The 22799-nt window shown below is 56.6% G+C and overlaps 2 protein-coding genes across 4 annotated transcripts; one reads left to right on the forward strand and one right to left on the reverse strand.

The window, feature by feature from the left end:
* Nucleotides 1-5094: 5094 nt before the first annotated feature.
* On the reverse strand, nucleotides 5095-11852 carry LOC119521146 (basic salivary proline-rich protein 3-like). The gene is made up of 5 exons (XM_037819209.1): nucleotides 11814-11852; nucleotides 8683-9280; nucleotides 7989-8132; nucleotides 5767-5918; nucleotides 5095-5442 (listed from the first exon to the last, which is right to left on the reverse strand). The coding sequence occupies exons 1-5, from the start codon at nucleotides 11850-11852 to the stop codon at nucleotides 5095-5097; spliced, it is 1281 nt and encodes a 426-aa protein (XP_037675137.1).
* A 218-nt stretch (nucleotides 11853-12070) lies between these two features.
* On the forward strand, nucleotides 12071-20943 carry BBC3 (BCL2 binding component 3). Of its 3 annotated transcripts, none has more exons than XM_037820411.1 (4): nucleotides 12071-12083; nucleotides 16018-16306; nucleotides 17760-17950; nucleotides 19937-20943. In XM_037820411.1, exons 2-4 carry the CDS (start codon nucleotides 16033-16035, stop codon nucleotides 20051-20053), a joined length of 582 nt encoding a protein of 193 aa, XP_037676339.1. In that variant the 5' UTR covers nucleotides 12071-12083; nucleotides 16018-16032; the 3' UTR covers nucleotides 20054-20943. The 3 variants fall into 3 exon arrangements, with proteins under 3 accessions (XP_037676339.1, XP_037676338.1, XP_037676337.1); XM_037820410.1 differs by lacking the exon at nucleotides 12071-12083 and adding an exon at nucleotides 13069-13358 and having other exon boundaries at nucleotides 19937-20860; XM_037820409.1 differs by lacking the exon at nucleotides 12071-12083 and adding an exon at nucleotides 14070-14086.
* Nucleotides 20944-22799: the final 1856 nt, after the last annotated feature.

A 22799-nucleotide genomic window follows, 5' to 3' on the forward strand; every position in this document is an offset into this window, starting at 1 on the left:
AGTAAGGAAAACAGGGTTAACAGGACCAAAACAGTTCCTAAAACCTGCAGGACAAACTCCATTAGATTTCAAAGTCTGAGAGTCATTTATAGAACAACGTTGCATCCTTGGGGCTTGAGAGAGCGGGAGCCTAACCCTTCCTAAGGGCCTTTTGGGCAGCCCTTTCCTCTCCAAATGCTTAGGTGAGTGCTCCAACGTACCCACACATTGGGGAGACCACCTTCTCGGCCCCACCCTCCTCAAACATCGGGGCAGCTCCCGGATTCCCTTCCATCTCCGGGGCACACGCTCAACCCCTTGAGAACAGTGTGGTGGCAGCCAGGCTCTCCCCAATTCCCTGGGAATGTGCTCCAACCTCTTTGGGACCTGAGGTGGCAAAACTCTTCCAGAGCATGGAGGTGGAAGGCCCACCCTCGACCTCCGGGGCAAACTCACCCTTTCCATGCGTGTGGGCTGCTCCGCTCTCCCAGCCCGAGACCTCCTGACTCCAGACCTCAACCTCCATGGCTCTGTCTTTTAAGAAATTTTTCTTGCAATTTGTTCCTTGTCTGTCTCCTCCAGTCCAGACTGGCAGCGGCTCTGTCCATAAAGTTCTCGCAAAAAGTCTGTTGGCTTTGCATGAAGCACACAGGGGTCAAAGCCATCAGACAATAGGAGTTTCCACAAATCCTTTCTTGGATAATTCCATCTCCAATCTTGGCTTGTACTGAAATGGTGGCTGGGTTCCATGTTTGGTTACATCCTCACGTTGGGCTGTAGCTTCTGGGATTCCACACCCTGGAAGCTTGTAATTTTCCAAGCCATCAGCTTCTTGGTTTCTTGGAACCCAAGAGTTCAGTTCTAAGTTTATCTCTCTCTGCTTGCATTTTACTATAAGCTGCAAGGAGAAGCCAGGATACATCCTCCACACGTAGTCTGGAGATCTCCTCAGCTAAGTATTCCAGGTTGCCACTTTTAAATTCTTCCTTCCATCTGACACCAGGACTCAATTTTGCCAAATTCTGTGCCACTTTAAAACAAGGATCACCTTTCTTCCAGTTTACAGCAACACATTCACCATTTCTGTTCAAGACCTCATCAGAAGTATCTTTAGAGTTCATATTTCCACAAACAGTCTCTTTAAAGCAGTTTTGGCCTTTTCTATCAAGCTCCTCACAATTCTTCCAGAATCTTCCCCTTATCCACTTAAAAAGCCATTCCAACATGTTTGGTATTTGCAGACTCAGCAGCAAAAGCACCCCACTTCTCTGGTACCAAAATCTGTTCTAGTTTGCTAATGCTGCGGAATGCAAAACACCAGAGATGGATTGGCTTTTATAAAAAGGGGGTTTATTTGGCTACACAATTACAGTCTTAAGGCCATAAAGGGTCCAAGGTAACACATCAGTAATCAGGTACCTTCACTGGAGGATGGCCAATGGCATCTGGAAAACCTCTGTTAGCTGGGAAGGCATGTGGCTGGCGTCTGCTCCAAAGTTCTGGTTTCAAAATGGCTTTCTCCCCAGGTGTTCCTCTCTAGCAAGCTTGCTCATCTTCAAAACATCACTCACAGCTGCACTCTGTGTTACTTCTCTTTGAGTCAGCCCCTTTATATGCCTCCACTGATCAAGGCCCACCCTGAATGGGTGGGGCCACACCTCCATGGAAATATCCCATCAGTTATCATCTATAGTTGGGTGGGGCGCATCTCCATGCAAACAACCCAATCCAAACATTCCAACTTAATCCCCACTATTATGTCTGCCCCACAAGACTGCATCAAAGAATATGGCTTTTTCTGGGGGACATAATACATTCAAACCAGCACAGTCTAGCCTTAGCACCTAATTCTTATCAGACTTTTCACCCACGGGACAATCTGACAGGCGGGAGACGTTTTCCACTCGCCCCCAGAGGGCGGCGCTGATGCGGGACACACATTCATTGAACAAACAGTACTTGAACAAAGAACGCTACTTTGTGCCAGGCTGCGGTCTAGTTTACCGGTCGATAAAATGGGGGTTAGAAAGGATGACCGTGCTCGAGGCAAGTCTCTGCCACCAGGGAGCTCACTTTCTCCCTGAGGAGGAGACAGACAAACAACAGCTAACAAATGAGTATGTATTATGAGCACTGAGGAGCAAAGAAATCAGGGTGAGGGGACAGAGATGGTCCGGGAAGGCCTCTCTGAGGAGGCGACATTTCAGCAGAGATAAGAGTGAAAGGTGGGGACAGGCCAGGTGAATATATGAGAGTGGGAAAGAGTCCAGGTGGAGGGAACTCCAGATGCCAAGGCTCTGAGGACACCAGCTTGACCAGGTGACACTCGTGGAGGTGGAGAGGACAGAGGCAGTACCTTGGGGACAGAGACTGAGGTGGGTCCAGCCAGGTCTGCAGGTAGAAGGCAAAGGGAGCTAAATTCTCCTGGGAGCAGGGCGGGTACAGAGATGAGCTTCTGTGAGCCTGGGGGAACACAGGGAGGCAATCCATGGGTCCTGCCTGGAGGAGGCGGTGCAAGACTCTCAGCTCGCAGAGCTCCCTGGAGTGAATGAATGAATGGCTTTTTGCATTATTTTATCATGATCATTTTTAAGGTCCCTTCTGGCTTGTTTATAGCTGAATCCTAGCCCTTCAAGACCAGTTGTACTAGGGCTCTTTTCTGTTAATATGCATTATCCAATCAACTCATCCCTACAGCTCCAGGCCAATTGTCCTCTTCTAATCACCATTTTACAAAGCCCAGAAGCATTAAATGAGCTGCCCGAGGTCATACTTCGAGCCTGAAATTGAACCCAGAGAGGTCTCTCTGACTCCCAGAGCCCACTCTTCTGCCTCTATAATAAATGATTATAGTTATTAATAGTCCTGTGCCCTGGCAAGGTACTTAACCTTTCTGGGCCTCAGTTTCCCCAGCTGTAAAATGGGGCTAATGACAGCATGTTGTGAGGTTTAAACAAGATGATGGAATCACAGTTCTGCCAACAGTGTCAGACTTTGCCCTGTGGTTTGGCTGTTAATGCTATGAGCCATCTGTCTTAGTCTCCTAGGGCTGCCGTAAAAAAGTACTACTCAACTGGTGGCTTAAAACAACAGAAATTTACTGTCCCACATGCCACCATCCAAAATCAAGGCGTCAGCAGGTACCATGCTTGCTCTGAAGTCTGTAGGGTTCTGGTGGCGACTTGCCATCCAGCCAAGAGGTTCCGTGGCTGTGGCATGACTCGGTCTCTGCCTCTGTCACATGGCCGTCCCTTCTGTCTGTCTGCCTGTGTCCACATGACCTCTTCTTCTAAGGACACCACTCATATTGGATTGAGGCCCCTATCACTCAGTTTGGTCTCATTGGAACTAATTACATCTTCAGAGATCCTGCTTCCAAATAGCATCGCAGTCTCAGGACCTGGAGTTAGGACTTGAACATTTCTTTATTTCTTTCTTTATTTTTATTTTTATTTTGGGGGGAAAGCCATTCAATCCGTAGCACCATCTAATTCACAAAAAGTAGCTGCTGGGCAAACCACGTCGACTCTACTTTCCAAACAGATCAACCAAAACAAATCCAGAATCGGACCGCAACCAGCCCCTCCACCTCCAGCATCCCAGGAGGGCCAGAAGGATCAAAGGAGGTCCGGCGTGTAAGGCTTTTGGGTTGAGTGGGTCCAGAGGCCGGCACGCAGCAGGCTCACAGAAAAGGAGAGCTGCTATTATTATTAATTTGATGGTGATGGTGATGATTTGTCTCTTGCATTCTCCGTACACCAGCTGCCCAGGCCAAAACGTGGAGCCTCCTCAACTCTCCCTTTTCCTCAAATCCACACCCAATGCCTCGGCTTATCCCATGGCCTCCACCTTCAGAATAACCCCCTCAAAATCTCTCGTGCTGTCGCCAGCACCTGCCGCCTGGGCCAACGCAATCTGCCTCCGCGCTGCGCTCGCTGCCCCCGCCCTCGCAGCTGCACAGCCTGTTCCCCACACGGCCGCCAGAGGGCGCCGATTACGAATGCGACAGTTCCCGCCCCTCCCCTGCACGGGACCACCCGTGGCTCCCACCGCACTCAGAATAGAAACTAAAGTCTTCACCACGGCCCCCGAGGCTCCACACGCTCTGCCCGGGTCTCTAACCTCCCCTCCCACCCCGCTCCGCTGCCTCACGCTGCACGGGAGCTCCTCCCCCTCCTGGACACGCCCACTCCAGCCTCAGGGCTTTTGCACCTGCCCTTCCCGCTGCCAGGAGCGCCCTTTGCACCCTCGTCTCCTCCGGGTCTTTACTCAAATGTCACTTTCTCAGGGAGACCCCCCCTGGCCACCTTCGACATCCCGGATCCCCTCTTCCCTGCTTGGTGTTTCTTCTGAGCGACATTCTTTGTGCTGTTACTTGTATCTGGTCTTCATTGCCTCCCCCTCCAGGGCAGGCGTTTTCGTCTGTTTTGTCGTCTGCTGTGTCCCGGGGCCCAGAACAGTGCCTGGCCCAGAGGAGGCCCTCAGCAAACGGTTATGGAATCAGTGAATGGCCCAAGGTGGAAACAATCCGAGGGCCCATCAGCAGGTGGATAAGTGAACAAAAGGCGGTCTGTCCAGACAATGGAACGCCCATCAGCCATGAAAAGAAGGGAGGTCACGATGTGCGTGAGCCTTGAGCTAAAGGAAAAGAAGCTGGTCACAGAAGACCACCTATTTGATGATTCCATTTATATGAAATGTCCATAATAGAGAAATCTATAGAGACATGAGATAGATTAATGGCTGCCAGGGGCTGTGGGGGAAATGCGGGTAGGGGTGATGGTTGAAGAGAATGGGTTGTTTTTGTTTTCTTTTTGAGGTAATAAAAATATTCTAAAATTGACTTGTGATGGTTGTACATATATGTGAATATACTAAAAGTCATTGAAATGTACACATTAAATAGGTGAATTGTGGGGTATGTAATTTGTATCTCAATACAGAGCTTTTATTATTTTTTTCATGACCATAGAACATCTTGGTTCGAGCAGTCCCCTCTTTCCCCCCATGGAAGCCCCCAGAGGCTTCCTTCTCCAGCTGTTTGGCCTTAGGCAGCCGACTTCAGTTCTAGGAACCTCCGTTTCCCAATCGTAAAATGGGGCTTAAAAATAGTCTCTATCTCCTGGGGCGGTTGTGAAGATTAAATGGGCTCGTGGCGCAGCTGGCGACCCCGCCAGGCGCGAAGGTGGGCTTTTTGCGCGGAGCCTGCACTCCCGCCTTTCGTCGCTCGGGGGCAGCAGGCGCCCGGCGGATTCGCCCGCGCAGCGCGCGCGGGGAGAGCGGCGGGGGCAACTCCAGCAGAGGAAGCTGATGAAATCCAAGCCAACTTGGAGTGAGCTCATCCCGCTCGGGCGCCTCCGGAAGCCGCGGGGCCGCCCGGCCTCCGCCTGGCCCGGGTGATAAAGCTTTGGTGCTGAACCGGGGCGGGAAGTCCTTCCTGACGTCTGCCCTGCGTGTGGCCTGCTGCCAGAAGCGTGGGCTTGCGGGGAGGGGCGAGGACGAAGTAGCAAATGGTCCCCTCTGGCTGTTTCCGCAGAATGAAAAGTGAATTCTGAGCATGGTTAGAGTGATAGGATGGGGGAAGAAGGAGGGAGAGACAGAGAAGAGGTAGGTGAGACAAAGGGAAAGAGAAACAAAGATGGGGAGACTGAGGCAGAGCACGGGGAGACAGAGCCTGGGAAAGACAGTTCAGGGAGGAGACGAAGAGACAGAGATGGAGGGAGACAGAGACAAGGAGAGACAGAGATCAGAGAGACAAAAGACAGGGAGAGATAAGGAGAGACAAACTTGAGGCAGAGACCGAGAGAGTGGCCGGGAAGGGGGACGTGGAGGCAGCGGCAGAGGTGAGGAAGACGGAGGCAGGGTAGGGAGGCTGACCACGGCCGAGGAGACACTGGGGAGAGGGAGCGCCCGGGAGGGGCGCTCGGGGTCGGGGTCGCCTGCGGGGATGGGGTACGGGGGGCGGGGCCCTCCCAACCCCCCACCCCCGCGGCGGCGGCGGCGCGGGCCGAGTTCCCGAGTTACCAAGTTACCGCAGGATTCGGGAGCTTCTCACTGGTGAGGCCCCAGCCAATCAGAGGGCAGCGCCGCTGTTCTCCGGCAGGAGGCCTGGAGACTCGCGCACCTTCCCCCGACGCACGCTGACACACAATCACAGTCACACACACACACACACACACACACACACACGCTGTCCCAGCAACATACTGCATCGCCCCCCCCACGCACACACATGCAATCGCAGTGACATACACACATCCCAGAGACACACAGCATTGACCAAACACAGGCCCATGGACACACATCACCCAGCCACGTTTTCCATCACCTTGACACACACAGTTCCTAAACGTACACACAATCACAGTGACACACACAGACACACAAACACACGACCCAGGAACTCAAGCATTGCCGGGAAACAAACATTATCAGAGTGACACACACAGTTTCATGACACACAACATCACACCAATATACACACAATCACAATGATACATATAATCACAATGACACACATATGCCAACACACAAGTACTTTCAGTGACACACTCAGTCACATGAACACACACCACTCACAATGACACACACAGTCACATGACATACCGTCACACTGACACACAGCATTGCACAGATTACATACTTCCAATAACACACAACCCCATAGACATACAGCATTGCAGATACAATCACGGTATTACACACAATCCTTCTATACACACAATTATGGTACACACACATACTTCTTCCTCTTAACACACAGCAAAGAACATTGACACCCACCTATCACAGTAGCATACAGCCAGTCCTATCACACACAACTCCACTGACTCACACAATCCCATGAACACACAGCATTGTGCACACACACACACACAATCATGATATTAACACTCAATCCCCCTGACACACACCATAGCACTGACATACACAATGACACTGACAAACTGACATGACATTGCACAGACACAATCATTGTGACCTGAGCACAGCATTGTCACACAGCATTGCACTGATACACACAACCACACTAATAACATACAAAAGAACAGTGACACAACATATTCACAAAACGTTCCCCACCAACACACAGCATCACTCTGACACACACCAGTGTGCATTTTTGTGCAGCATGCTGACACAAATAACACATTGAAACATCATCACACTCACAGCACACCAGACACAAACAAAACACATTGACACATTAACACACTGACACACAACCACATTGTCATGACAGCCCTATGACAGGTGTAGCACAGTGACAAATATAGCATGCTGATCCACACACAACCACACTGACACAATCAACTGACACACAACAGCACACAATCACACCTGTGCTGACACAACCACCACTTTAATTTGCCAAACACCTGACACACAGCACACTGACACCAGACCTAGAGAGAACTCTTCAGGAAACAAACACACAGTAACCCAAAAACAGAACCATCACCAGTACCCCCATCCCTGCCCTTGGCCCAGAAAGATGTGCTATGTGGGACACTGGGGGGAGGGATGCTGGGGGGGCTTGTGTGTGTGTGTGTGTGTGTGTGTGTGTGCGCGCGCGCGCGCGTGCTAGCCTCCCCCTCTGGGCTCCTTCCCTGGGGGCGTGGCCATGCAGCAGCCACTGTTACTGGGTAAACTTCCCCGCCCCCCCCACCCGCGCGGCCATTAGTCACTCCCCCCCCCTCCAGGATGATCTCATTGCCTCATTCTGGAGGCTGAGTAATCCTCGGCTCCGCACCCCCCCCCTCCCCCAGGTACCAGGCTAGGACGCACCTGGACCCACCACATTCTGGAACTGGGGGGTTCTGCTGCCTTGAGTCCCACTGGGGTGGGCACGGAGGCACCTGGGCCTCTCGGGAGCCACCTGGGGGCTTGTATCAGGCGAGCCAACTAAAGGCCCTGGGAGACTGGGTCTTCCAGACCTGGGGCACTGGGCATCTTGGGGTCCCAGGGCTGGAAGGGGTCCCCAGCCCCACTATGACAGGCTGGGTTACCTGTCCAGGTGTCTGGGGTGGGGGGAATCTGAGAGACTGGGAGTTTGTACGCTGGGGTTTCCTTGTCATTATGAGGCCTGGGACCCTGCGGGGGTGGGGGGGTGCGGTCCGATGCCAGGTCCCTGGAGACCAACCAGCTGGCCCCTGGGGGAAAGGGCTCAGAGGCGAGGGAAGCTGGGTCTGGAGGAATTGAACGCTTGAGTATCTGATGACCGTTGGGGGTGGGAGGTGGGGTCTCCCTGTATCAATATAGTGAGAAGATGCCCGGTGGCTCTGGGGCATCTCAGGGGCTGGGAGCCCAAAGGCCCGAGTCCCTGTTTCCTGAGGGGGGATGCTCAGTCCCAATTTTTTTTACAGGATCAGGCATGCTGGAGTCTTCGTGGGGTGGTGGTGGGGGTGATGGTAACCTCAGCCCCTGTTTCCCGAGGCCGGGATGCCAGCACGCCCTGGGAGGAGGGGGCTCATGTGCTTGTTTACAAACGGGCCAGGGATACCTGGGTCCTTTTCTGGAGGAGTTGGAAGGCCCCCACCTCTACTTTTATGGGACCAGGACCAGGTCTTCTTCTAGGGGACCCTCAGCCCCTCTGTTCAGGAACCACAATGCCTGAATCCTGTCTAGCGGGAAGGGACAATCAGCCCCTGTCTTCTTGGGGTCAGGAGTCTCTGTTTTCAAGGCGCCAAGACTCCCGCGTACCTCCCTGGGAGGAGGACCCGGAGGCCCGGCCCCCTGTTTCCAGACCATCCCAAGACCCCATCCCCGCCGGGGGTGAAGGGGGTGGAGTGGGGCAGGAAACCTCCCGCGGACGGTGCCCATCCCGGACCTCACCCCGGCAGATCCCCCGGGGGTCCGGCTCCCTGCTCCCCGCCCCGCGCGGAGGGCTCCCCCAGACCCGGGCGGGCAGGCGGGCAGGCGCGGCGGCGACCAATGGGCGCTCTCGCCGTCTCCGGGAGCCGGGCCGGCTCTGCCCGCCTGGCATTGGGCACGCGGTGGGCAGCGGCGGGCGGGGCCTGGGGGGTCCTCGCGCCTGGTTGGGCCAGGCTTGTTGCTGGGTAACGGGGCGGCGAGTTTCCCCTGGCAACGGCGGCGGGTACCGCTCACTGGCTGGCCGTGGCGGAGGGGGGGCGCGGGCGCAGGCAGGCCCCGCAGACCCCGGCAACAGCGCGCGGCGCCCGCCCCGCCGCGGAGCGGTAACCTTCACCCGCGCGCCGGCCGCTCGGACCCTGCGGACGCCGGCGCCGGGGCAGCGGTCCCCGCCCTGGCCCCCGCCCCGGCTCCGGTCCAGCCTCCGGGCCTGGAGAGCCGGCCGCGCGGGGGGCACGGGGACCCAGGAGGGCCCCCCTCCCCACCGCGGAAGGCCAGGACTCAGGCCCTGCAGTGAAAAGTTAAGTCCTTCCCGACTCTGCTCCCCGTTCTGCGAAATCTCCCTTTCCAGAATCGCATCGAATTGTGGGTCTGCGATGAACTCGATCGGAAGGTTATTTGCTTTAACCCACACTTCACATGGGGCCTACTACGTGCAAATCTTAAATCTTCACAAGAGTCCTAGGTGGTGGATGATCCGGTTTTTACAGATGAGGAAACTGAGGCAGAGAGGCGGGAAGCTACTTACTCAAGGTCATCATTTGAACCCAAGTAGCCTGGCTCCAGAGTCTTGAGTGCTTTCTGGCTCCGCTGTGCAAAACACATTTCTGGCTCGCCCGCGGGCCACGGGTTTGAGATCCCAGCCCCAAGCTGAGGGTCTAAGCTTGAGGTTTATATTTGGATTCTCAGGGAGTCAATTATTCCCACACTGGTAGTAATAATGATGGGTAATGTGTATTAAACACCCATATGCACCAGTGCTTTATTTTTATTGATCTCCTTACTCTGCACAATCCTGTGTAGACTGTTGCTGTCCCCAACTCACACATGAGGAAATTGAGGCACAGAGAGGTGTGGCTGCTTGCCCAGGGTCACACAGCCAGTAGGCTCTCACAGAGGGTAATTGTGACCCCTAGGGGATACTTGAGAACATCTGGAGACATTTTTTATTTTTACAAAGGGAGGGGAGTGCCGCTGGCATCTAGTGAGTAGAGGTCAGGGGTGCTGCTAAGCCTCCCACAATGCACACAACGAATAAGCACCCAGCCCAAAATGTCATCAGCCTAAAAAGCTGAAGTTAAGAAACCTAATCTAAGCCAAGCCTGAATGATCTTCCTCCCAATGCTGCTACCCCTGACCCTTCTCTCTTTCTCTCCATCCGGTCTCTCTTGCAGCCTCTTTCAGACTTCCTCCACCTCTGAACTGAGTCACCCTGTCTCTTTCTGTGTCTCTGTTTATCTCTGTCTCTCAGAACCCCTCCCTGCCCCCTACTCTAGGGAGCAGAGACCAGAGGCAAGGTTGGGGGGATTCCCAGAACGTTCATCCAAGAACTTGCAGGAGGGAGTCCCTTGGTTCCTCAAAAGACCTCAAAAGGAGTGGGAGTGGGGAATGAAATCTGGAAGATGTGGGTGGAGCCTTCTTCCTCCCTGTGACCCCGGGATGACTTGGGGGCTGTGTGTGACTCTAAAAGGCAGCTCTTGAGCCAGGCACAAACTTTTTTTTTCTTTGCTCACACAGTTTTTAATTTGGAATTTATATGCCTATAGAAGGCGCACACATGCTCCAGTTAGCTACAGTCCTCGCCACTCCCTGTTGTCTGACACTGGGCTCATTTCCTTCTTTTATTTAATGATGGTGCTTGAGTTCTGAAAGCCTGAATTTGGAACAGAGTCTGGCCTAGATGGTGGGGAGGAAGGATCTCGACAGGAGACGATGCCTATGGCCTGATAAACTCTTGGTCTTCTGCCTCTCTCTGCCACCCCAATCCACCACGCTGGAGTCCCACCCACCCTCATGTTCATTTTCTTCTCAGACCATTCCAGCACATTTTACCTTCTGGTGTCCCACTCAGGGTTGGTGAGTGAGGGATGCAGGCTGGACTGTGAGCTAGTCCAGGGCTGGGACTGGCCCCCTCCTTGTTTCATCACTGGCCAGGCACAGAGTAAAATCTGGCAATGATTTACAAGACTAGTGATAAGAGTTAACATTTATTAGGCGCTTACTATGTGTCAGACACTGCACTAAATGACGTCCATGCATGCATGATCTCATTTAATAAATGTCTTAAACAGCATTTCTCGAACACTTTTGAATGCCATCCAGGATCATAAGTACACTTTCTTTGTGACCTAGTATGCCCTCACAATGTATCAACAAAACTTTCACAAAACAATCACTACCCTCGATTTCATGATTTTTAAAAATCATATTCTATTTTTTTTTCCTCGTAAAAACTCTGTTCAAACGCCACTAAAGTTGCAGGCAGGAGAAGGGGTTGATGACAAAGGGGCACGTGGGGAGTTTTTGCAGTGATGGAAATGTTCTGTATCTTGATTGTGGTGGGTTACAATTGTGTATGTGTGTCAAAGCTCATCGAACTGCACATCTAAAACGCATACATTTTATTGTGTGTAAATATATCTCAATACACTTGAATGAAAAATAATAAGATCCACCAAAGTGATTTCCCAATCCATGAACTGCTCACGCCCCACAGTTTGAAAAACACTGGAAGGAAGGAAGGGAGGAGGGAGGGAGAGGGGGAGGAAGAAAGGAAGGAAGGAAGGACAGAGGGGAGGGAGGCCAAATCAGTTGCTAACATTTAGAAATTGGGAGATTTCACGGTGAGATCTGGATTTCCCGCTGCTTTTGGGAAATCCAAGGATCTGGCCTGCGAGGGTGCCGAGTTTGAGCACCTGGATGGGCCGCCTTCTCTCAGGCCTGGCGTCCTTTCTCAGTCAGACCAGCTGGGCACCCAGGGGTGACTCGCCCTCTGGTGACATGGTTTGGTTTGGGGGAAGACAGTGAGGGAATGGAAAGTGAAAAGGAGACAGACCTAGGGTCCTGGGGGGAGGGAAAGACACGGGGTCACGGGTCGAGCAGGTGAAGGGGTGATGAAGAGAAAGGAAACAGAAAACCACAAGATGGGCTGAGATTCAGTGCTGGCGCTGCCCGGGCATGTTCGAGCCAGGAGCCCAGGGCTTCCTCCACTTGGTGGGTTCCTGGTCAGACTGGTGAGGAGCGTGGCCCGGCGCAGGCTGCAGGGTGTATCCTGTCCGTGGGTCGGTTGAGCAGAACCTGTCACGCGTGTGGTTTTTTGACTGTGTGTTGGGGTCAGTTACTAGGACAGATTTGATCTATGTCTACTAGGGGTCATTGCCGACCATTTCAATGTGTCAGCTGAGACTGCGCTGGGGCTGTGGGTGTGCTTGCGTGTGTCCCTGTGGGGGTGTCCTTAGGATGAGGCTGTGTGTCCAGGTGTCCCTGGGACAGGGGTGTGTGTGTGTGTGTGTGTGTGTGTGTGTCTGTGTGAGCCACGCCTGTCCGGGAGTTGGCATTTCCTGATAGGCGCCCAACCTGCAGCTGTGTGGGCCCATCACAGTGTGTGTGTGTGTGTGTGTGTGTGTGTGTGTGTGTGTGTGTGTGTGTGTGTGTGTTGTGGGTGCCTGCCAGCGGGAAGGTGTGTGAACACGGCCAGTTTGTGGGTCCGGGTTCCCTGTATCTCGGTGTGCTCATCATTGTGTCCCGGTGACTGTGAAAGAGGCGGCCTGTGTATTTGTGGCCGTGTGTCTGTGTGAGTCTGCATACCCCCTGATTGACGCTGGGTGCGCATTTGTGCGGCTGTGAGTCTGTGTGTCCCCGTGACCCCGTCAGCATGTGACTTTGTGTACCCTGGAGCGCCAGGCGGTCGGCCTGGGTAGACGTCTCTGCGCGCGCGTGTGTCTGTGGGTCCCGGTCAGTGAGTCGGCGTGTCAGCGCGGGAGTCCGGCCGTCCCGGTATCTGGGCGTCCTCCGCGCCCCGGCCCCGCCCCGCCCCCGGCTGCAGGGAAACCCCCGCACGGAGGTGGGGAGCGGGGAGCGGCGCGCGCCTGCAAGTCCCGACTTGTCCGCGGTGGGCGGGCGGCAGGCGGGGCCGTGACGTCACGCGGGGCGGGGCGTGGGACCCGCCGGGCGGGGGCGGGGGCGGGGGCGGGGGCGGGGCGGGGCGGCCGCCGAGCGGGCCGGGGAGCCGGCGGGCAGCCTGAGACGCCGCGCGAGCCACATGCGAGCGGGTCCCCGGCGGCGGCGGCAGGAGCAGCGGCGGCGGCCACGACGCGGACACGCCTGCGACCCGAGCAGCAGCAACAGCCGCAACAGCAGCAGCCACTGCAGTTAGAGCAGCAGCAGCGGCCGCAGCAGTCGCGACAGCAGCAGTCGCCGCAGCGAGCGGCGGTCGGCGGGCGCGCCCTCCTGAAGGAAGCCGCCCGCCTCGCATCACTGTCCCCCTCCGGCGTGTTCATGCCCCCGGGGTGAGTGCGCGCACCCCGAATCCCCGCTAGCGGCGATCGGCCAGGCCGGGCGGGCTCCCTGGAGGAGGTGGCGGTAGTGCACGCTGCATCCCCACCCAGTGCCTCCGCTGTCTCCCACCCCCACGCCCGCAACGGAGGACCCGGGTCCTGGGGTCGCTGGGCCGGACGCACCGAGGGGGCCGGGCCTCCAGTCGGGGCGCGCAGGTGCCTCGGCGGTCTGGCGGGTTTGTTTACAAACAATGGGGTGCGGGCTCGGCAGCGCCCCCTGGCGGCCAGTGCGGCCCCGGGGAAGAGAAGCGACCCCAGCTGCCCCGGCCCCCGCTGTCCCGGAGGGGTGGGGGTGGGAGTGGGGGGCATCAGGGAGGGGCGGCCACACCCGGGGCGCGCGCCCGCTGGGGGCGGTGGCAGGGGGCGTCTCGCGGGCCGCCGAGTCTGCGGCTCCTGCGGGCGGGGGCTGCGCCCCAGCAACAGCCCGCGATTGGCCCCGCGCTTGCCAGGCGGGCGGGGCGGGCGCACGTGGCGGCGGCGGGGTTGGGGGGTGGCTGTGACAGCGGAGGGGGGGAGCGTCTGGGACCGCCGTGGGAGCGCGCGTGTGCGGGGTTGTGGATCTGCAGGTGTCTCGCCTGGGTGTGTGCATGCGTCTGGCTCCGAGTTTGTACAGGGATCCGCAGGGAGTGGTTGTGTCAGCCAGGGGAATGTTGGGGCGCTTGGCCCGTCCAAGTGTGCGTGTGAGTCCCCGCGTGGGTTTAGTGTGGGGTGCTGTCTGTGTCTGTCGCGCCTGCGGGGTGGGTGCCCTGTTTATGTGTGGTTGTACCTGTGGGTGTGCTCTCTGTGTGAGTCTTGTCTGTTTGTGCTGCTTGTGGCAAGTCTGTCGCTGTGTTGCCCGCGTGGGCTCTGTTTTTGTGAGTTTGTACATGTGTGTACTCTTGCGTGTGTTGCTTGACTGAGCTGTGTTTGTGTGTTTATGTGTGTGTGTGTCTCACCTGGGTGTGCAGTCTCTCTGTGCCTCTCCCGGGCATGTGTCTCAGCTAGCATCTGGGATGGGTGGCTGCTTTCTGGTCAGGTGTCTGTGTGAGTCTGGTGTGTGTGTGTGTGTGTGTGTGTGCTGGGGGTCTGTTCTTTGCTGGTGTGTCGGGCATGTGCGTCTGAGAATTGGGGACTGAGGCTCGGTGGGGTCTGGGCAGTCAGTGGGCGTCGCTGCCTGCCTCTTGTATCAGCTGTGTCCAAGCTGTGTGTGCACGCGTGCATGTGTTGGGTCTGAGAGGCTTATCTGTGATCGGCTGGCTCATGTGTGTCATGTGGGCTGTGTGTGTATAGTGTTTATGTCAGTCACGTGATACCAGTGTTTTCTGAGTGTTTTAGGTGTGTGTGCCGCTGGAGCTGTGTGGGATTAGTTTGCTGTGTTTTGTTTCAGTGTGGTGTGTGTGTGTGTGTGTGTGTGTGTGCACATTCATGCCAGGACTGACAGTTGGTGATAGTGTCTGTCTTGAGGTGGTGGAGAGGAGGGGGTGAGTCGATACCTGCAGTTCTGATGGGGTGTGTATCGTTGCCCACATGTGTGGAGATGCATCTGGGGCTGATGACACACGTTTCTGTGTGTGCCTGATTTACCTGTGTCCTGGGGTCTGAGAGTTGGTGATGTGTGGGTGTGTGTTGGTTGTGTTGGTCCACGTGTGCCTGTGGATGTCTGTTTTGTATTGATGTGTAAACCCTGGAGTGTGTCTGACTTATTTCTTGGGTGTGTATTGGGGGCCACACATCATGGCAGTGCCTATTTGTGGGTGCTTCTTTCAGTCTGTGCAGTGATGGCTGCATTGTGTGTGTGTGTGTGTGTGTGTGTGTGTGTGTGTGTCCCTGGGGCATATCAATAGTAGGTCAGTGTGTGACATTTGGCAGTTTGTTTAGGCATGTTGTGTGTGGATGGGGGGTGGGTTGTGCCAGCCAGGGTGCATGGTGTGTATGGCTCTTGTTTTGGTGTGTGTGTGTGTCTCTCCACCTTTTGGTCAGTGTGTTGTGTGTCCTTCTGTGTACTGAGTGGCAATGTCCGAGACTGGGGCTTCTTAGTGTCTGGGTGCAAATGGGAGATGGGGTGGGTGAATCCTTGTGTGTGTGTGCTGTGTGCCTTTCACACACACAGCACACACACACACCATACACACAGTTGACAGTCCCCTCCATCTGGGTCCTGTGTGAGTCCCCTGTGGTGTGGGCCTGTCACTGGGTAGGGGAGGTTGCCCCCCGCAGCCTGTGTACCCTGTGTGAACCTCAGGCTGGGTGAGTTGGGGCTGTGGGGCTGTCACAAGCCCGATCCACACACGCTCCTACCAGAGCCCTCCATCCGGGTACTGGGTGTTCCTCCAGGTGTGCCCGTCGCTCTGTGCAGGGGCGGTTGTCCCGCCAGCCCGTGGCTGTCAGCTCCTTGTTGGACGTGTGTGTTGTGGGCCGACACACCCCTCACACACGCAACAGATCCCTCCAGGGGGGTCTTGCCGGAGTCCTGCGTTGTTGGGGGGTCGACTCCCTGTGCCTGCCTGTCCCCTTGTGTGCTTATCCGTGTGCCCGGACGCGGGTCCCCCGTGTGACTCGCGATCGCTGTGTGTATGGCGGGGCCCGGCGTCCCCGCACCTTCCCGCTGACCTGCCCTCCCCCTGCCCCGCAGGCCCCCGGGAGCGCCATGGCCCGTGCACGCCAAGAGGGCAGCTCCCCGGAGCCCGTAGAGGGCCTGGCCCGCGACGGCCCGCGCCCCTTCCCGCTCGGCCGCCTGGTGCCCTCGGCCGTGTCCTGCGGCCTCTGCGAGCCGGGCCTGCCCGCCGCCCCCGCCGCCCCCGCCCTGCTGCCCGCTGCCTACCTCTGCGCCCCCGCCGCCCCGCCCGCCGTCACCGCCGCCCTGGGGGGCCCCCGCTGGCCTGGGGGGCCCCGCAGCCGGCCCCGAGGCCCGCGCCCCGACGGTGAGTGCCTGCCCCATGCCCGGGTTGATGGGAGCCAGGAGGAGAGTGGGCTGGGTGACACCGAGGAACAGAAGTGGGAGCGAAGTGGGGTGGGGGGCTGGGGGTGGCGAACCAAGCCCGGGCCCCGGGGAGGGTGTGGCCAGTGTGGTCTTTTGTGTTGCAAGAAGCAGGAAGACGGAGTGGGAGGCTGGGGGTGGGGGAGAGGCCGAGTGGGAAGTCCCTCCTGGAATCTGACTGCAGTGCCCGCGTTGACTGCCCAGGGCCCCTTCCGGGCCTCGGGCAACAGCTGTTTCCCAGCCCCCTCCTCTAGTCTGGGTCCCCTTGATCCCCTTGGGGACTGCAGTTGCACCGAGTGTGGCCAGAGTGGGAGGACTGTCTCCTCTGGACTTTGGGGAGGGGGCGAGGGTGGCCATTTGCCTTTCTTTGCATCTCTTTAGCCAGTCTGCCCCCCTCCTTCGCCCCCCTTGGAGTGGAGGAAGGCGAGGGGGAGGGGCGATTGTGTTGGGAAATTCCCCTTGGAAAGGGAGGGGTGCGTTGTGGAGAGGGAAGGGTTAAAGGTCCCCTGCCTGATGAGCTGTTAACCCTGAGGTGCCCAGCAGTCCCCATCCTTGCTGACACACACACACGATCGCAGGGAAGACTGTCCTGTTTTCCCTCCCCTCCCCACCCCCATCCCCATCCTGTCTCTGGAGCGGAAGGTTTAGGGAGAGAAAAAAACTTCCCTGGCTCAGTTCCAGGCGGCAGGGTTGGGGTGTTTCCACTATCAAGACCCGAGGCACAGCTGGGGAAGTCGAGTCCCTGGCTTTAGGCTTTATGCCAGGAGCCCTCACGTCAGCACCCCGTGTGACAGGAGGAAGGGAGGGAGGGAGGTCAGAGGAGTTCATAAGATGGAGGGGCAGGAAGGCATCCCAGCCCCCCAGGCCCGTGCTCAGAGTCAGCCACAGACTGGCCTTCTGGTCTCCAAGCCTCAACCACATCCGGGGTGTGGCCTCATTGTGATTGACAGGGGAGGGCAAGAGACCTGAGGCTTGTGACTTCTGGGCAGGGTCAGTCGCTGTATCCCTGTGTGACCTTGGTCAACTTCTTAGGGTGGGCCTCAGTTTCCCCCATCTGTCAGATATAGCAGGCAAAATGGCCCCGTTAGGGAATAGCGGTACTTAGGTCGGATAAGAGGAAGGACTTCCAGACTGACACAGGCAGCTGGCCAGACAGGTGACGCCAGAGACTTCCTGGGGACCCCTTCTTGCTTTCTAGTGCCCGAGAAGAAGTTGAGAAATCTGGCTCTAAAGAGGGGAAAAGGAGCCGCTAGAAATGAGGCGGGGAGCAAAAGAGAAATTAGGCGTCTGGGAAAGGGAGACTCGGGCCTTGGCTACCCGGGCTCCCGTTTCCTCAGGGGCACCTCCGGGCCGGGAGGGGAGATGGGTGCTGACCTCGCCCCTCGACCCCCCCCCAGGTCCTCAGCCCTCACTGTCGCCGGCGGAGCAGCACCTGCAGTCGCCCGTGCCCAGTGCCCCGGGGGCCCTGGCGGGCGGCCCCACCCAGGCGGCCCCGGGAGTCCGGGGCGAGGAGGAGCACTGGGCCGGAGAGATCGGGGCCCAGCTGCGGCGGATGGCGGACGACCTCAACGCGCTGTACGAGCGGCGGGTGAGTGCTGGGGGAGCGGTAGACGGCAGGTGGGACTTCCCGCCCGGGCTGGAGTGGGGGCTCGCGGGCGGGCCCCTCCAGATGTGCGGCAGCTGCTGCCCTGCGGTGCGGGGTCGCGCCGGGGACAGGCGGGGGTGGGGGAAGGTGGGGGGAAGGCCGAGGGGCCGCGGCGGGCACAAGTGGGCCCGGCCGGGGTGGCCGCGATGCTACAGCGCGCCCGTGGCCCGCGGCGGTGGGGACTGAGGGCGGCGCTCGGAGGGGCAGCGCCTATATCCCGCGCTATTTATAGCCGGTGAGTCAGCAGCGGCGCCGCGCCCGCCCCTCCCTCCCGCGGCCCGCAGCGCGCCCTCGTCTTCGCGGCGGGGGGCGGGGCCAGAGGCGCTGAGGCCCCGCCCCGCTGGAGCCCCGCCCCCCGCCCCCCAACCCAGCTGGGCCTCTTCCTAAAAGGAAAGGTTTGAAGCCTACGGCGGAGAATAGAGAATGACAAACACCAACGCTCCCGCCGCCCAGCTCTGTCCAATCCGAAACTTCCACCTGCTTTGCTGGCCTATTGCATAAAAACACCACAAACAATCGTGCAGCCCCGCGGTTCTCTCCCGGATCCCTTCTCCTCCCTCCTCCCGGAGGAAACCTCTGAAAATCCCATTCCCATGCAGGTGTTTCTTCTTTCAATACATGTTTAACAGGCCAGGAGCCATGGCTGCTTAGGGTTGGCATGCGTTTTTAGCTTCATATTCCCGGTGTAGAGTGCGTTCCTCTCCAAACTTCTGTTTTCCCCTCAGCATTAGACTCGTGAACTCGTCCATGTGGGTGAGGGCAGCTTCCGTTTATTCATTTCGACCCCTACATAGTGTTCAATGGTTTCAATATATAGTATCCTTGTTCATTTATGCATTGATGGAGTTTTTTACTTTTTCTTTTTCTTTTAAAATTTTATTTATTTGGTTTGTTGGCTCTTACAAAAGATGCCCATTTCCTGGTGCAGGGGGGGGAGTGTGTCCCCAGGGTAGATAGCCGCCTTCAGCCTTCCTAGATGATTGCTGGATTGCCAGGGGGGCTGTGCCAGGCAGTGCCCCTGGCACCGGGATGGTGGCCGACTTTTTAATTCTGCCACTCTGATGGCCCCCTTTGGCACATTCTGCCAGCTGCCAGAGTTAGTGGGGGTTGCTGAGGAGGCAGGGGCTGGAACCTAGCATCCCATCCCCAGATACCCCTAATGAGCCCTTATCTGACCTTCATATCCTCATCTGTAAAATGCATCTTAGGGGGATGAGGTGAGGTGGTCCCCCTTCAGAGTCTACCAAGGCACTCAAAATGCTATAGATTCATCATTTTTAGTGTTGCCTTTAATTTTCACTGGTAAGGAGCCTGTATTTTTTTGATTTTTTATTTTGTATCTAGCTCCCTTTGTTCTCACTTCCTAGCATTTTGGAGCTGAGAGGGTCCTACCACAGGGGGAACAGGCAGGAGTGTCCTCAAGGTCACACAGAATATAACTTCTGCACAGCCTCAGCACAGATGCCCAACTGTTCCCAGTTCTCCTTCCAAGGATTGCTCTAGAACCCCTAAGACCATGGGCTCCCTTCTCCCCATCTCACCAGTATGGGCCATGATCCAGCCCTGCTCCCAGGCCCTTTGTGACTCTGGCCAGGTCACTTCCCCATCTGGAAAATAGGGACAGGGACAAGGAGGTCACAGCTCATCTGCACTGAGCATTCCCGGGTGCCGGGTGCTGCACCAAGGTGTCTCACCTGCCCTCTCTCCCTCCAATTCTCACATCCCAGTTGAGGATGCCCAGAGGGAAGACACGGTCCTCCTGGCAGAGGAGCTGCAATTTCAACCCCATTAGTAATAATAGTGACAGTCCCTACGGAGGGTCGACTGAGGACATAAAGGCTCTCAGGACGGTGCCCTCCCCTGACCACCCCCACACTCCCTGTCACAGGACACAAGCCCACTCTGACTTCCTCTTCTCTCTCCCCCTAGAGACAAGAGGAGCAGCAGCGACACCGTCCCTCACCCTGGAGGGTCCTGTACAATCTCATCATGGGACTCCTGCCCTTACCCAGGGGCCATGGAGCCCCCGAGATGGAGCCCAATTAGGTGCCCACACCCGCCTGGTGGGCGTCGGGGCCTTGGGGGGCAGGACCCTCCCACCTCCTGACGCCCCAGCCAGCGCGGGGGACTTTTTCTGCACCATGTAGCATACTGGACTACCGGCCCTGCCTGTCCCAGGGCGGCCCAGGGCAGCCACTCCAGCCCTGGCCCCAGCCCAGCCTGGGGTGCACTGATGGAGATGTGGATTTCTGGGCCCCTGGCCGCGGAGCCAGGGGAGGGAGGGCAGACGGACTCAGCGGCTGAAGGCGGCGGTGACCGAGAGGGTGGGGACTGAGCCGCCCACCTCTGCCGCCCACCACCATCTCAGGAAAGGCTGCTGCTGCTGGCTGCCCGTTCCAGCTGCAGGGGTGGCACTGGGGGGGTCCCCACCCCCAGTGCTCCTTCACTTTGGGCCTGGCTTCAGGCCCCTGGTGCTTCCCCCCCTCCTCCTGGGGAGGGGGCCCGTGAAGAGCAAATGAGCCAAACGTGACCACTAGCCTCCTGGAGCCAGAGAAACGGGTGCGTCTGATGGCCGTCCTGGCCCAGCACCCAGCCATCTTCCCTGAGCCAGCCGGCGGGTGGTGGGCATGCGTGTCTCACCTTCATCTGGGGGTGGCCAGGAGGGGCCCAGCCTGGGAACCCTGTGCTCTGCCCAAGACCACCCCCCGCCCCATCAATCCCATTGCATAGGTTTAGAGAGAGCACGTGTGACCACTGGCATTCATTTGGGGGGTGGGATATTTTGGCGGAAGCTGCCCCAGCCTTAGTCCCCAGAGTGAAGCGCTGGGGGGAGGAAGGGGAGTCAGGGAGGGGGGGATCTCAGGAGAGGGAGGAGTCTGGGAGTGGGGAGGGATGGCCCAGCCTGTAAAATATTGTATATGCGCTGCTGTAGATACTGGAATGGATTTTCTGTACATGTTTGGTTAATTTTTTTTGTACATGATTTTTGTATGTTTCCTTTTCAATAAAATCAGATTGGAACAGTGGATGTTCTTTCTGTCCGCCTTCCCCACTGTATGGCCTTGGCTGGGCCTTCACAGGGTCTCCATGGCCCCTGTCTGCAAGGGGCTGGGAGAAGAAGTCCCGGGGAACACGAAGTCTGGAGTGGAACCTAAAGGTAAGGCTGTGGGGCCTGGGCTGCAGTGTCAGAGAGACCTGGGTGTGCTGGCCTGCGGCCTCGTGCATGCTGTCCCTTCCATCTGGAGACCTCCCTATAGCTGAGTCCCTCCATCGGGTCTCAGAGAAGCCTGTCTGACCTCCCCCTCCTCACCTCCCATTAAAAGCAAAGTCACCTGAGGGCAGGGGGTTTTGGTGCATTATCCACCGGATAAAGCATGAAGTGCAGGCTCCGTATTTCTTAAAGGAATGAATGACCTCTAATTTAGTCAGAGGCACCACTGTGACAATTGTTGGGGACATTTCGGTAACAAGGCTGGGCCCAGGGCCGTCACAGAGGTAGAAGGTGACGTCTGCCTCAACGCTGATCTTACTTTGCCAGTTGGGGGAGAAACTCAGGCAAAGATCTGAGCGAGGCTCACTGGTGTATCTGTCCTGTGGCCTAACACACTGTCTGGCATAAAGAGCCTGTCTTGAATTAATATAGAAACTGGAGCTCCAGCCTTTATCTTCCTGAAAACAGGGCAGGCAGCCAGATGCTTCCCAGTGCCCTGTCAGATACATGATGGGGACAGATGTTGGCGAGAGGTGAGGTATGTGATAGCACCCCTTCCTAGCTCTCCTCAGTGGTAACAGGAAGTTCAGGGGAAATGGCCCTTCTCATAAAAGGCCTGGGCAGGCGTTCCGGTTTGCTAATGCTGCCATTATGCAAAATACCAGAAATGGATTGGCTTTTATAAGGGGGGTTTATTTGGTTACACAGTTACAGTCTTAAGGCCATAAAGTGCCCAAGGTAAGGCATTAACAATAGGGCACCTTCACTGGAGGATGGCCAATGGCATCTGGATAACCTCTGTTAGCTGGGAAGTCACGTGGCTGGTATCTGCTCCAGACTTTTGGTTTCAAAATGGTGTTCTCCAAAATGTCAGTGTTAGGTTGTAACGGCCATCTTCAAAATCTGTCTCTCAGCTGCAGGAACTCCTTCTGTCTGTGAACACTTATAGGACTACAGTGATTCAATTAAGACCCTCCCTGAATGGGTGGGGTAACACCTCCATGGAAATTATCCAATCAAGTGTCTTACCCATAGTTGATTGAGTCACATCTCCATGGAAACACCCAATCAAAAGGTCACACCCTAATCAGAGATTAATCAATCTGCCCCCACAAGACTGGATCAAAGCACATGGCTTTTTCTGGGGGACATAATATATACAAACCAGCACAGCAGGTAAATGGGAACATCAACTTTGGGAAGGAACGGGGCAAAACCGGTCAGAATTAGATGGACTTCCCTTCTGCCACCAATTGCCTTCCTGTAAAGGAGGGAGATTTGCACCTCCGGAGTGTCCAAAGTGGCAGAGTTGCCACTGCACAAATCCAGTCATCTAAGCGTCCAGCAGCAGTGGGCGGGTGAGTTCATTCTAGTCATATGTGATAGACTGAATTATGTACCCAAACCTAGACATGTTCTTAATCTTAATCCACATGCCTGCGGGTGTGGCCCATTGGCAGTAGGACCTCTTGAAGACAGACGCTCTGTTGAGTTAAGGTGTGGCCCAACTGAATGAGGGTGGGTCTTTTTTTTTTTCATGTTGCCACATTTTGCCAAATAGGAATATGAAAACCCAAAACT

This window comes from Choloepus didactylus, chromosome 27 (genome assembly GCF_015220235.1).
Source record: "Choloepus didactylus isolate mChoDid1 chromosome 27, mChoDid1.pri, whole genome shotgun sequence".
In the NCBI taxonomy this organism is placed as follows: domain Eukaryota; kingdom Metazoa; phylum Chordata; class Mammalia; order Pilosa; family Megalonychidae; genus Choloepus; species Choloepus didactylus.

What these genes read in the sequence shown, in the direction of transcription:
- LOC119521146 (XM_037819209.1), bottom strand. Translation starts at nt 11,852, where the DNA reads ATGTCACCAGAGGGCGAGTCACCCCTGGGTGCCCAGCTG. An exon ending in CGGGTCCTCCTCCCAGGGAG is followed by an intron (nt 8,133 to 8,682) that starts GTACGCGGGAGT and finishes CCTTTCCCCCAG; the next exon opens with GGGCCAGCTGGTTGGTCTCC. An exon ending in TCTCTCGGTCTCTGCCTCAA is followed by an intron (nt 5,443 to 5,766) that starts GTTTGTCTCTCC and finishes CGCTTCTGGCAG; the next exon opens with CAGGCCACACGCAGGGCAGA.
- BBC3 (XM_037820411.1), top strand. Translation starts at nt 16,033, where the DNA reads ATGGCCCGTGCACGCCAAGAGGGCAGCTCCCCGGAGCCCGTAGAGGGC. An exon ending in CCGAGGCCCGCGCCCCGACG is followed by an intron (nt 16,307 to 17,759) that starts GTGAGTGCCTGC and finishes ACCCCCCCCCAG; the next exon opens with GTCCTCAGCCCTCACTGTCG. An exon ending in ACGCGCTGTACGAGCGGCGG is followed by an intron (nt 17,951 to 19,936) that starts GTGAGTGCTGGG and finishes CTCTCCCCCTAG; the next exon opens with AGACAAGAGGAGCAGCAGCG.